Here is a 12,639-nt window from a genome sequence, read left to right on the forward strand (position 1 = left end):
AAGGATCATGGGAAAAGTATTTACCGCTGGCAGAGTTCGCTTACAACAATAGTTATCAGTCGAGTATAAAGATGGCTCCCTATGAAGCTCTTTATGGAAGGAAATGTCGTACGCCTTTGAACTGGTACGAGCTTAAAGATAAAGAAGTGCTTGGTCCTGAGTTGATTCAGGAAGTAGAAGAAAAGGTCCGGATAATTCAGAGTAATCTCAAAGCTGCAGCAGACAGGCAGAAATCATATGCAGATCTAAAAAGGAAAGAAATTGAATTTCAAGTTGGAGATAAAGTGTTTTTAAAAGTATCCCCATGGAAGAAGGTGTTGAGATTTGGTCGAAAAGGAAAATTGAGTCCTCGGTTTATTGGACCATATGAGATTGTAAAGAGAGTAGGACCGGTAGCATATCAGCTAGCTTTACCACCTGAGATGGAAAAGATACATGATGTCTTTCACGTTTCAATGCTTCGAAGATATCGATCGGATCCCTCCCATATCATAAATCCAGAAGAGATCGAGGTACAACCGGATATGACTTATGAGGAAGTACCGATTCAAATTTTAGCACATGAAGTTAAGCAATTGAGGAACAAGACTATTCCTTTGGTCAAAGTGTTGTGGAGAAATCACAAAGTAGAAGAAGCAACGTGGGAGCGTGAGGAGGATATGAGGAATCAGTATCCACATCTCTTTTCTTATTGAAAATTCGAGGACGAATTTTCTTAAGGGAGGGAGATTTGTAACATCCTCCATGCCGGGTTAGTGATTAATTTGCAAAGTTTTAACATTTGGTGATTTAAGTAAAATGATGGAAGAGTTTAATGATCTATTTGGGTTATTGGGTGTAGGATTGAATCATAAAGAAGGAGAATTAAGAGGGCAAAAGAGTAATTGAGTAAATGAAATAATTAAATATTCCTTAGGGTGATATTATAAATCACGTGGGCATTTGAGATAAGCCTTCCAGACTTTTCTCTTCTTCTCTTCCTTCTCCAACCGCGTGAAGCTTGCAAGTAAAGGTGAGAATCTAAACCTTGGTAGTTTCTTTGATTTTTAAGATTGGAAATGAAAGTTTGGATGTTATATAAGCTAAAGGAAAGCTTATATGACATTAAAACTACAAGATAAGTGTTTTAGAGATAGATTTGGAAAATGAGTTTTTAGATGAAATTTTGATATGGATGAGTTTTTGATGTTTGAATAAGATTTTTGACTTGTCAATAAGCTAATTAAGAAGTATGAAGTAATAGAATTGAAATTAGAACAAGTTGGAATTGGAGTAAGATTCTTCAATTCTATATGGATGAGTAGTTTTCTTAGTTTTAGAGGTATTGAATGGATAATAGTTAGTTTAAGTAAGTGTATGAGAGCTAAGAGTATTAAAGGGATTGAAATATGTATGTTTGAGCTGAAATGAGATGATTTCCGGGCTCAAAATAGGATTTCTGGGTTAGGGGAATCGGTACCCATTCAAGGGGAACCGATACCCCCTCAACGAATATGAATTTCCAGAATGCTAGAGGGGAATCGATACCCCCAGGGGGGGAACCGATACCCCCTCAACGAATATGAAATTCCAGAATGCTAGAGGGGAATCGATACCCCCAGGGGGGGAACCGATTCCCCCATGAGAAAAAAAAAGAGAAAGAAAAGAAAGAAAGACTAAGCTATAAATTCCTTAAATTAGTAAGCTATTAAAGCTTAATTTCAAGACATAGACATCTGATGATCATCTTGAAAATTATGTTTATGTAGATACCGAGCCTACTCGAGTTCGGAACAATCTACAAGTAGGATCGATCGAGGAAAAGGCAAAGAAGTATAGGTGAGTGCATATGCATAGCATGATTATAGAAATATCCTGCATTCTAGACTTGTGATAAGTCTAGATTTTATATCTTGATACATGAGCATATTCTGTATTATGAGACATGACATGAGTTCATATAAAATGCATTATATGACATGAATATGTGGGAAAAATTATGAGCTATGTGAAAAGGTAAGAAATTACATGTCTACGCGATATAGACTACGTGAAATGTAAAAGCCCATGTTATGTAGATGAGAACTATAGGTATAGTTGGCATGCCAAGGGTAGAGGGTCTACGCGGTTCTTTGGGACATATGTATATTCTTTGGAACATGTGTGAAGTCTTGAAAGACACATACTTGATCCCTAGTATATGTATATGATTCTTAAGGAATTCTATGTGGTCCTTATGGACATTATTATATGGCACTACGGTGCAATTCTACGCGGTTCTTTGGGACATATGTATATTCTTTGGAACATGTGTGAAGTCTTGAAAGACACATACTTGATCCATAGTATATGTATATGATTCTTAAGGAATTTTATGTGGTCCTTATGGACATCATTATATGGCACTACGGTGCAATTCTACGGGGCACTTCGGTGCATTTATATGAGCTGTGGTGACAGCATAGTGCACAACCTCACATTACTCCGATACCTTAGGTTCTCAATATGCTATCATGGGCCAATAAACTTATTAATACAGATTCATGAATGTTACAGTCATACGCTTACAGGTATGGATATTGATGATGTATACTACATTGATTAAGTACATGTTTGTATCTCATCTCATATGATCATGACATTTTCATTACATTACATTGCCTTGTTATTATTATTACCTCACTAAGTCGATGACTTAGCGTGTGAGTGTTTCACACGTAGGATCCGAGAACATAGACGAGACAGGTGAAGCAGCTTGACAGCATTACTCCTGCAACCACCAGATCAGAAGCAACTTAATCAGTAAGTCATTTTGTTATGTAAATGGCAGTTGGCATGTAATTAAAGGGTTAAGTTGTGTATGCTCTGAATATTTTGATAAACTTATATTACAATATGTATATTATCGTATTTTCTTAATATAAGTCGAAATATTTTGCTATTTTTTGTTAAGAGTTGTGTTCCAAAGTCAATGTAGTATCTCTGACTCATATCCGGGTCGGGTATGGGTTGGGGGTGTTACAGTGCTCTTCCTCTAATCACGAAGTACACCAAAATGTTATCTATAAACACAACCACGAACTGATCCAAGTACAGGTGGAACGCTCGTTTCATGAGGTCTATGAATGTTGCTGGGCCATTGGTAAATCGAAACATCATTACAAGGAATTCATAATTGGTTATACCTTATTCTGAATGATGTCTTAGCTATATCTGACTCTTTAACTTTCAATTGGTAATACCTTGATCGTAGATCTATCTTGGAGAATACACATGCTCCCTTGAGCTGGTCAAAGAGGTCATTGATCCTAGAAAGGGGATAACAATTCTTGATAGTCAACTTCTTTAACTAACAGTAATCAATGCATAACCTCATTGATCTGTCCTTTTTCTCAACGAAGAGAACCGACGCTCCCCAAGGCGAAATACTTGGTTGGATGAAACATTTATCCAACAATTCTTGAATATGGGTCGTTAACTCTTTTGGTTCCGTTGGTACCATACAATAAGGAGCAATAGACACCAGAACGGACCCTGACATTACTTCTATGCCAAACTCTAACTCTCGACCTGGCGATAAGCCTGACAACTCCTCAGGAAACACATTTGGAAAGTCTAACGGTTCAGATGTCCTCAAGCATCGAAATTATGACTCTGGTGTCGAGTACGTGGGCAAAAAAGGTTTCACAACTCTGCTCCAACATCTTTTACGCCTTAATTACCGACACGATCCTTGAACCCTTAGATGTCTCACCAAACATCACAATCTTGGTTCTATCTTCCTTCCTAAGTTTTAATGGTTGAAGCTTACATCTCAAACTTATATAGTGCTCAGAAAGCCAATTCATACTCAAAATCAAATCAAACTCTCTAAAAGGCAACTTCATAAGATTGGTCGGAAAGGTCTCACCTTGAATCTCGATTGGCTTTATCATCAGTTAAAATATATTTGTCAAAATATCTTAATCTAAAATATATTTAAATATTTTATTATTAATTTAATATAAAAATATATATTTGATTATTATCTTAACTTTTAATTTTTTTTAAAAGTATCTTAACTTAAATTATATTTTATTCTTAAGTTAAAATATATTTTGAAGTTAAGATGTTTTAATATATTTTTAAAAATTAAGATAATAATCAAATATATATTTTTATATTAAATTAATAATAAAATATATTTTTAAGTGACGATAAGAATAAAATATTTAAATATATTTTAAGTTAAAATATTTTAAAAATATATATTATTAAGTGAGGATAAAGATAAAATATATATTTTTACATTAAAATAACAATAAATATATTTAATAAGTTAAGAAAAAATAAAATATATTTAATAAGTTAAAACAAAAATAAAAGTAATTTTAAAATTTAGATATATAAAATATTGTTTAATTTTGAGTAAATCATTTATATACTAAGATACAATATATATATTATTTGTTGTCCAAAACATTTCAAATGGTTGTCTTAACTAAATAGTTTGGTTCATAGTATTCCAATCAAGCAACTTGGGTTTGATTCCCTTCAGACACCTATTGTTGTGTTGATTTATTTTCTTTCAATTGGACCCTATGACTGGTGGAAAATAAATCATATTAAATTTAAAATAAATTTAGTCATCCAATCGAATGACGATAGGTGTCACCAATGACACGTGACACCTCCTGATTCGATGGTTAAATTTATTTTAATTTATTAAAATTATGATCAAATTGAATGAATATATAAGTTATAGGGACTAATTGTGTAATTATATCAAAATATTTTAATGGCCACATCACCTACTCAAATATGATCCGAACGACCCGATTATCCGACAAAAATTAGCAGACGTCGCCGGAGAAAAATTATTTTTCCAAATAGGATGTTTTGAATGGTGTCGCCGGAAGACGTCGAGAACAATTGGTCTCTAGGAAGACAGCCAAGGTACATGGCGTCTTTAAGTTCCGGTCGAAGCCCTATAGCTAGCCTCCCTCTCTCCCTCTCTTCTCCTTCACTGCCTCCCTCTCATCTGCACATTCACGTTTAAGGTAACGGCGAAGGTGAAGAGTTTGAAAACGTCATGTACTCCAGCTGTCTTCTCATGTTAATTATAGCATTGATCTCATTTGAAAGAAATAATTTTTCCCTTTCCTATATCAATCTTTATTTATTTTTTCAAATCGGAACAAAATTGCCGGATTATCCCCTCTAAGGGCTGTCTTGAACATGACATTAGAACTGTATTGAACGGATTCTTGACTCCTTCAATATTACTTATAATCACTTGACTGACACTTCCAGTATGTTGATATCATGTCCAAGATACGAATCATATATGAAAATGCAAATGTAAAATTTATATACGTACAAAATAAATTATTAAATGCATAAAAAAATTGTGAACCAAAATATGAGATATAACGTATGGTATTTATTATATCATTTTTGTACCATATCTTAAATTAATATAATATTATTTTTTTATTGTCCTTTTAGTTTTAAGGTTTTGTCTTGACTAATCCGAATCGATCCGTGTTGTACATCTAGCTTTGATAGATGCAAGTCTCCCAGCAGGGATTTTCTGCATTACAATGACTCGAACCTGAGACATTGCTTAAGATGAATCAAGCTGCTTACCACTTTGCAACTTGAACCAAACTCTATTAGTTAAGATTAATATATATTCTTTGATATATAGAATAGTTTTTTCAAAACGCATTGCTCAAAGAAGGAATGTTCTTAAGCGGTTCATGTTTCTTGAATGCTCTACGTCCCTTCTCCCGGAAACAAATCTAAATGTTTAAAACTAGTTTCTGTACATTATTTTACAAATTAAGTTCATATATCGTAATTGTCCAATTTTATAGAGTCGGGTCTGATCGAAATTTTTTACAAAAATATAAAGGTTTTTATATTATTTTTTTATATATAATATTTAAATCTACAATTTTATATAAAAGAATGTGATTCCTTGATTCGATAGATATAAATAACTTAAATCAAAATACGGATTATCAACTTTTGTTTACTTATTAGGGGTGAATAAAATTCGATTTAATTCAGATAAAATATTTTTAAAATTTTGAGTAATTACACGAAACATATAAATTTGGACAGCTCAAGGTGTAAATATCCTATCCTGTTCTGCATATAAATACTAATTATTGACGAAAACGGGTAAAGAAAACGAAAGAACACGAGAATTTTACGAGGTTCGGCAATGTGCTTACGTCCTCGGTGCCTAGGCGGCGCTAGAATTTTATTCAATGATATTTTAGGTCTAGGTTACATCTCTATTTATAATAGAAAACTCTGGTACATAATTACAAAATCAACCATGTACCGTACCGCGGGGGCTGCGCCCCCTCACCCCCAACCCACATAATTTGTAACCCCACAACGAGACTTTCTTTGTAAGGACAGTTGGTGTTCGCTTCGCTCACTCCGCTCCATCTCCTGTCCTCTTTACTGGTATATTTATGAGCCATATCTAACAAATCTCCACCTTGGCGAATATCCTGCCTCTTGGAAAATTCAATGTGGGTTGGGTTACCTTGATTCTTTAACAACTCGAAACATTCAACAAGTCCAAGCAATGCTTGAACTTATCTGTCGTAACTGGCTTAGTGAACATATCAGCGGCATTTTCATCAATATGTACCTTCTGAAACCAAACCTCTCAAGATGCAACCAACTCTCTGATCTTGTGGAACCTTACATCAATATGTTTAGTTCTAGCACGATACACCTGATTCTTAGCCAAGTGAATAGCACTTTGATTATCACAAAGCAACTGAACTCCACCTTGTTGAACATCCAACTCCTTTACTAAACCAGTAAGCCATAAAGCTTCTTTTGCAGCTTCAGCCGCTGCCATGTATTCAGCTTCAGTTGTAGATAGTGCCACGACAGATTGAACAGTAGACTTCCAACAAATAGGCCCTCCACCAAGAGTAAACACATACCCTGTCGTAGATCTTCTATTATCCAAGTCACCTGCATAATCTGAATCCACATATCCTACAACCAAAGGATTATCCCGCTGACTCCCAAAAACAATTCTATGTCCCACAGTACCCTTTAAGTACCGAAAGATCCACTTGACTGCATCCCAATGTTGCTTACCAGGTTTAGACATGTACTTACAAACTTGACTAACAGCATGAGCTAAATCAGGACGTACATACCATCGCATACATCAAGCAGCCAACAGCATTAGAATACGGAACCTTTGCCATATTTTCAGCTTCCTTATCTGTCTTAGGGCACTGTTCTGATGAGCTTAAAGTGATTCGCCAATGGAGTGCTAACTGGTTTCGCGCTGCTCATCGCAAACCTTTCTAGCATTTTCTCAACATAACCCGTGAGATAGTCGCAGTTTCCTTGAGTCTCTGTCCCTGCAAATTTCCATTCCAAGAATTTTCTTTGCAGCACCTAAATCTTTCATATCAAATTCCTGACTCGATAAAGTTTTCAAACCGATAACATCATCCATGTTCTTCGCAGCAATCAACATATCATCAACATACAGTAATAGAAAATAAAAGAACCATCATCAAGGCTCTTAACATAGACACAACAATCATACTCACATCGGTTGTAGCCAATCTTGATCATATAGGAGTCAAACCGTTTATACCACTGTCTCGGAGACTGTTTTAACCGTACAAAGATTTCTTCAATCTGCAAACTAAATGCTCGTTTCCAGGTTGAGTGAAACCTTCAGGTTGCCGCATGTAGATCTGCTCCTCTAAATCACCATGCAAAAAAGCAGTTTTAACATCCATCTGCTCTAAATGCAAATCCCAACTAGCCACCAATGCAAGTACTGCTCGGATTGAAGTGTGCCTGACCACAGGAGAAAAGATTTCATCATAATCAACTCCTTTCTGCTGTGAAAACCCTTCGCTACCAAACGAGCCTTGAACTTCCCCCTCTTTTTCTGTTACTGCTGGTTTCTTCTTATACACCCATTTGCAACCAATCGGCTTCTACCCTCAGGAAGGGGAATAACTCCCATGTGCGATTGTGATTCAAAGACTCCATCTCCTCAACCATGGCTGCCATCCACTTGTCATTTTCCTGATAGTAACGGCATCATGAAAGTAACTGGATCATCATTGCTAACAGTAAGTGCAAAAGATACCAAGTCTTCAAAACCCAATCTGTTCGGAGGCTTTATATCGTCCGTCTCACCCTGTCTCTGGCGAGACTATAATCCTGCAAATCATCCGTAGTGGAACCACCAGAAGTCGGTTGAGAAGTTTCTGGTTTCTCAACTGGAAACTGCTCGAAATCTACCACTGTCGTGTCTTGCTTCTGTTGCAACATAGACTGTTCATCAAAAACGACATCTCTACTAATCACAACTTTCTTCGCAACTGGATCCCAGAACTTGAATCCTTTGACACCTTTCTTGTAACCCAGAAAAATGCACTCCTTCGATTTGCATCAAGTTGGATCTCTCATCAGCAGGTACATGCACATAAGCAGGACAACCAAAAATCCGTAAGTTATCAAAACTAACATCATGACCAGTCCATACCTCTTCTGCAACTTTCCCAGCCAGTGATGCCCTTGGCGATCTGTTGATAAGGTAACACGCCATGTTAACAGCCTCAGCCCAGAAGTGTTTGGGAAGCCTCGCATTCAACCGCAAACATCTGGCTCTTTCATTCAACGACCTGTTCATTCGTTCCGCAACACCATTCTGTTGTGGTGTCTTGCGCACTGTAAAAGCCTCTGAATCCCATGCTCCTTACAGAATTGTAGGAACTGTGAATCTGTGTACTCCGTACCATTGTCAGACCGCAAACTTGATTTTTCGTCCTGTTTGGTTTTCTACTCAGCTTTCCACAGCTTGAACTTCTCAAAAACTTCAGATTTCTGTTTCAAAAATACACCCAAACTTTCCGTGAAAAATCATCAATAAAAGTAACATAGTACCTAGATCCACCCAAAGACGATGTCGTGGAAGGCCCCCATACATCAGAATGCACATAATCAAGAATCCCTTGAGTTGTGTGCTTCGCAGTCTTGAAACGGACTTTAGTCTGTTTACCAAGAACAATACTTGCAAAAATCGAGCTTACAGCTTTTTGACACCATGCAACAAGTTTCTCTTGTGTAATTCTGCCATACCACGTTCACTAAGATGAGCAAGGCGCATATGCCACAAGTTTGTCGTATCATCACAGGACTCAACAGAGTGAACTCCACCTGCAACGGTACTCCCTAACAATCTGTAGATATTCCCTGCAGTCATCTTGCCTTTCATCACAGTCAATGCTCCTTTAACAATCCGAATGGTTTCCCTATCCTCGTCAGCCTTAGGGATAAAACCATTCTTGTGCAAAGTGCCCAAGGAAATCAAATTCTTCTTCAAGTCTGGGATATGTCGAACACCACTCAACGTCCGAACGGAGCCATCGTGCATCTTAATTCTGACATCACCAATACCAACAATATTGCAACATCGATCATCACCCAAATAAACCGAACCAGAATTAACCGGCCTATATGTCGAAAACCATTCCCTATTTGGCGTGATGTGATAAGAACATCCAGAATCAAGAATCCAAGCATCTGTCAATTGTGTCGTTGAAATAGAAAGCATATCACCCTCACTGCAATCAGAAGTATCATCCTCGACCACGTTCACAGACTTGGATGAGCCATCACGCTTCTCATCAGTCTGCTTTTTCAACTTTGGACAGTCTCGCTTCATATGTCCCGCCTCCTTGCACTTGTAACAGTGAATCGTCTTCTTATCCCTGGATTTGTATCTGGAATTCCGCTTCCCGGACCCTACCTTCTCTGGCTTCTGTCCACGATCTCGATTACCCTTGACATATAAGCTATCGTCTTGAGAGCTTTCCCCTGCATTCTGCTTCCGCTGGTTGTGAGCCAACAAGGCTGCAGTAATCTCCTCAACGTTGATAGTCTCTTTCCCATATGTAAGAGTAGTCACCATGTGTTCGTAAGAGGAAGGCAACGAACACAACAGAATCATCGCTCTGTCTTCATCCTCAATTTTCACATCAAGCCGAGCCAGATCAGAAACGATTTGATTGAAGACATTCACGTGTTGCGCCAAATCGTGATCGTCCTGCATCTTCATCCCATACAACCGCTGCTTCAGATACAGTTTTGTCGTTAAGGATTTGGACATAAACTGACTTTCCAACTTCCTCCAAATTTCGTCTGGAGACGATAGATGCATGACGTGATACATGACCTCGTCCGCCAAGCATAATCGTATGGTTCCTGCCGCTCGCTACTGCAATTCTTCCCAATCTTCCTCATCCATCGACGCCGGCTTTGTAGGTCGCAAAGCCTTCAAGATCCCTTGCTGCGCCAATAGATCCTTCACCCTCGTTTGCCATAATCCGAAGTTACCCTGACCATCGAATTTCGCGACTTCGAATTTTGCTCCTGACATCTGATACCAATTGTTGATGAAAACGGGTAAAGAAAACAAAAGAACACGAGAATTTTACGAGGTTCGGCAATGTGCTTACGTCCTCGGTGCCTAGGCGGCGCTAGAATTTTATTCAATGATATTTTAGGTCTAGGTTCATCTCTATTTATAATAGAAAACCTGGTACATAATTACAAAATCAACCTGTACCGTACCGCGGGGGCGGAGCCCCCGCACCCCCAACCCACATAATTTGTAACCCCACAACGAGACTTTCTTTGTAAGGACAGTTGATGTTCGCTTCGCTCACTCCGCTCCATCTCCTGTCCTCTTTACTGGTATATTTATGAGCCATATCTAACACTAATCTTCTCCTTTCCAATAAATTGCAACTCCAATTCACTGTCTTCTTTCTGCAAATTTCTGGAAATCATGGGGAAGAAGAGCTTAGGCCGTCAAAAGGTAGAGATGGTGAAGATGAAGAACAATAGCAATCTCCAAGTGACCTTCTCGAAACGGCGTTCTGGTCTTTTTAAAAAGGCTAGTGAACTCTGCACACTTTGCGGTGTCGAAATCGGTATCATCGTCTTTTCGCCGGGGAATAAAGTTTTCTCCTTTGGTCATCCCGAGATCCGTAATGCTATTGATTGGTATGTCAACGGCAACCCTCCGGATAATTCGAGCACTCTGTATATCATGGACGCTCATCGTAACGCGCATGTTCGCGAACTCAACATGCAGCTTAGTGAGGTCTGGTTACAATCCGTGCCTAATTCTCGTTACATGTGTGTTGGTTTGATTAATACTCGCTTTTGTCACAGTTGGTGAGCCAAACCGAAGTCGAAAAAAGGCACGGCGAAGAGCTGAGCCAACTGAGAAGAGCAAGCCAGGGGCAGTACTGGTGGGAGGCGCCCGTCGAGGAACTTAGTCTGCCGCTTCTCCAGCAGCTGAAATCGGCGTTAGAGGAGTTGAAGAAGAATGTGGCAAAGCAAGTGGAGAAGCTTCGTATTCAGACCACGATTTCCCAGCAGTTTTTCATGGGGAGTTCGAGTACAGGGATGTTTCCGAATAACATCGATTTCGACCCGAACATGATGCCTCAAGGATACAATGCTCCTCCTAATACGATACCTCCTGGATTCAACCCCAATCCCGAAGGATACAATCCTTGTCCTCCTGGATTTGGACATGCATTCTTCTAAGTAATTTAAGAGTGCTTTCGTTTGGAATAAACAAAGATTTTTGTCACAGTGTGTTTGGTTTTATGTTTGTATTTGATTTGGTTATGAAATTAGTATATGATAATAAGAGCCCTGTAAATATTTTGTATGTGATGGAATATTTTCCCTAAAATGACCCGAAATTCGCCGGAAAGTGAGTTCGAGCAACGAGATATTTAGAGTTGTGAGCAAAGTTCGAGGAAAAACCTAAGTTTTCGGAAACAGGTTCCTCCTCCATATCTGCCGTGAGCAGCTGTGGCACTAGAGTGCCGGAAAGATTCCGGTGAAAAATTTGGTGTTTGGTTTTGAGTGATCATTGGAGAAGACAATGTTGTCTAAACTGTCCGAAGATATTGTGCATGTCCATGACGACGAACTTGCCTTAAATGCCACTAATTACATCATGTGGCTGAGGTTCATCAATCACGAATCAATGTAATAAGATTTTTTAACTCCCAAATGAATCCTTTTCTTTTTGTTATCATTCGAAGATCAAACGCATATCTTTTAGTTGCATGGTGATCATACATTAAGGATAAAGATTTTGGTAACCTACAAAATCATGGATTAATCATACAAACTAAACTTAATTAGTACAATAAAGATAGCTTAGGACAATGACTAAATAATTATTTAATAATATAAATAAACTTAATTTGGTTGTGATTGATAATTTCGATTAAAGTATTATAATGAATAATTTAAGAATTATTTTAACTAAAGTCTTTAACAATCTTTGTTTCTTGTCTTGTTCCCAATGGTAGCACACCATTTGCACGTGCAGTCAACCTTGTTCAATATGTGATGATGTGAAGAAGACTAGGGTTTAATCAACAAATTCAGCTTTTGCTCCGTCTCTAAGGGTCCTCATCAAATGCGATTGTATGGAGTCGGACCGTCTGATAGCTGTGTTCTGTTTATGGAGTAGTATTTGATTCCAATGTCCCCAGGCTGTGCTGTGAACCACTTCACTTTTGGAACCGCCAGTGCCCCACACCCTCCCACTCTCCACTGGACGTTCCCCTCTAT

At 38.1% G+C, this 12,639-nt stretch overlaps 1 protein-coding gene across 1 annotated transcript; it reads left to right on the forward strand.

The window, feature by feature from the left end:
* The first annotated feature begins 10,822 nt into the window (after nt 1–10,822).
* LOC120207602 (agamous-like MADS-box protein AGL62) lies at nt 10,823–11,596 on the forward strand. The gene is made up of 2 exons (XM_039207035.1): nt 10,823–11,140; nt 11,212–11,596. Exons 1-2 carry the CDS (start codon nt 10,823–10,825, stop codon nt 11,590–11,592), a joined length of 699 nt encoding a protein of 232 aa, XP_039062966.1. The 3' UTR covers nt 11,593–11,596.
* Nucleotides 11,597–12,639: the final 1,043 nt, after the last annotated feature.

Source organism: Hibiscus syriacus, unplaced genomic scaffold (genome assembly GCF_006381635.1).
Source record: "Hibiscus syriacus cultivar Baekdansim isolate YM2019G1 unplaced genomic scaffold, ASM638163v2 tig00015095_pilon, whole genome shotgun sequence".
NCBI lineage: Eukaryota > Viridiplantae > Streptophyta > Magnoliopsida > Malvales > Malvaceae > Hibiscus > Hibiscus syriacus.

Excerpts from the sequence above, each read along its gene's own strand:
- LOC120207602 (XM_039207035.1), top strand. The coding sequence starts at position 10,823 with ATGGGGAAGAAGAGCTTAGGCCGTCAAAAGGTAGAGATGGTGAAGATG. Across the intron at positions 11,141-11,211 it reads TCAACATGCAGCTTAGTGAG|TTGGTGAGCCAAACCGAAGT; the intron begins GTCTGGTTACAA and ends CTTTTGTCACAG.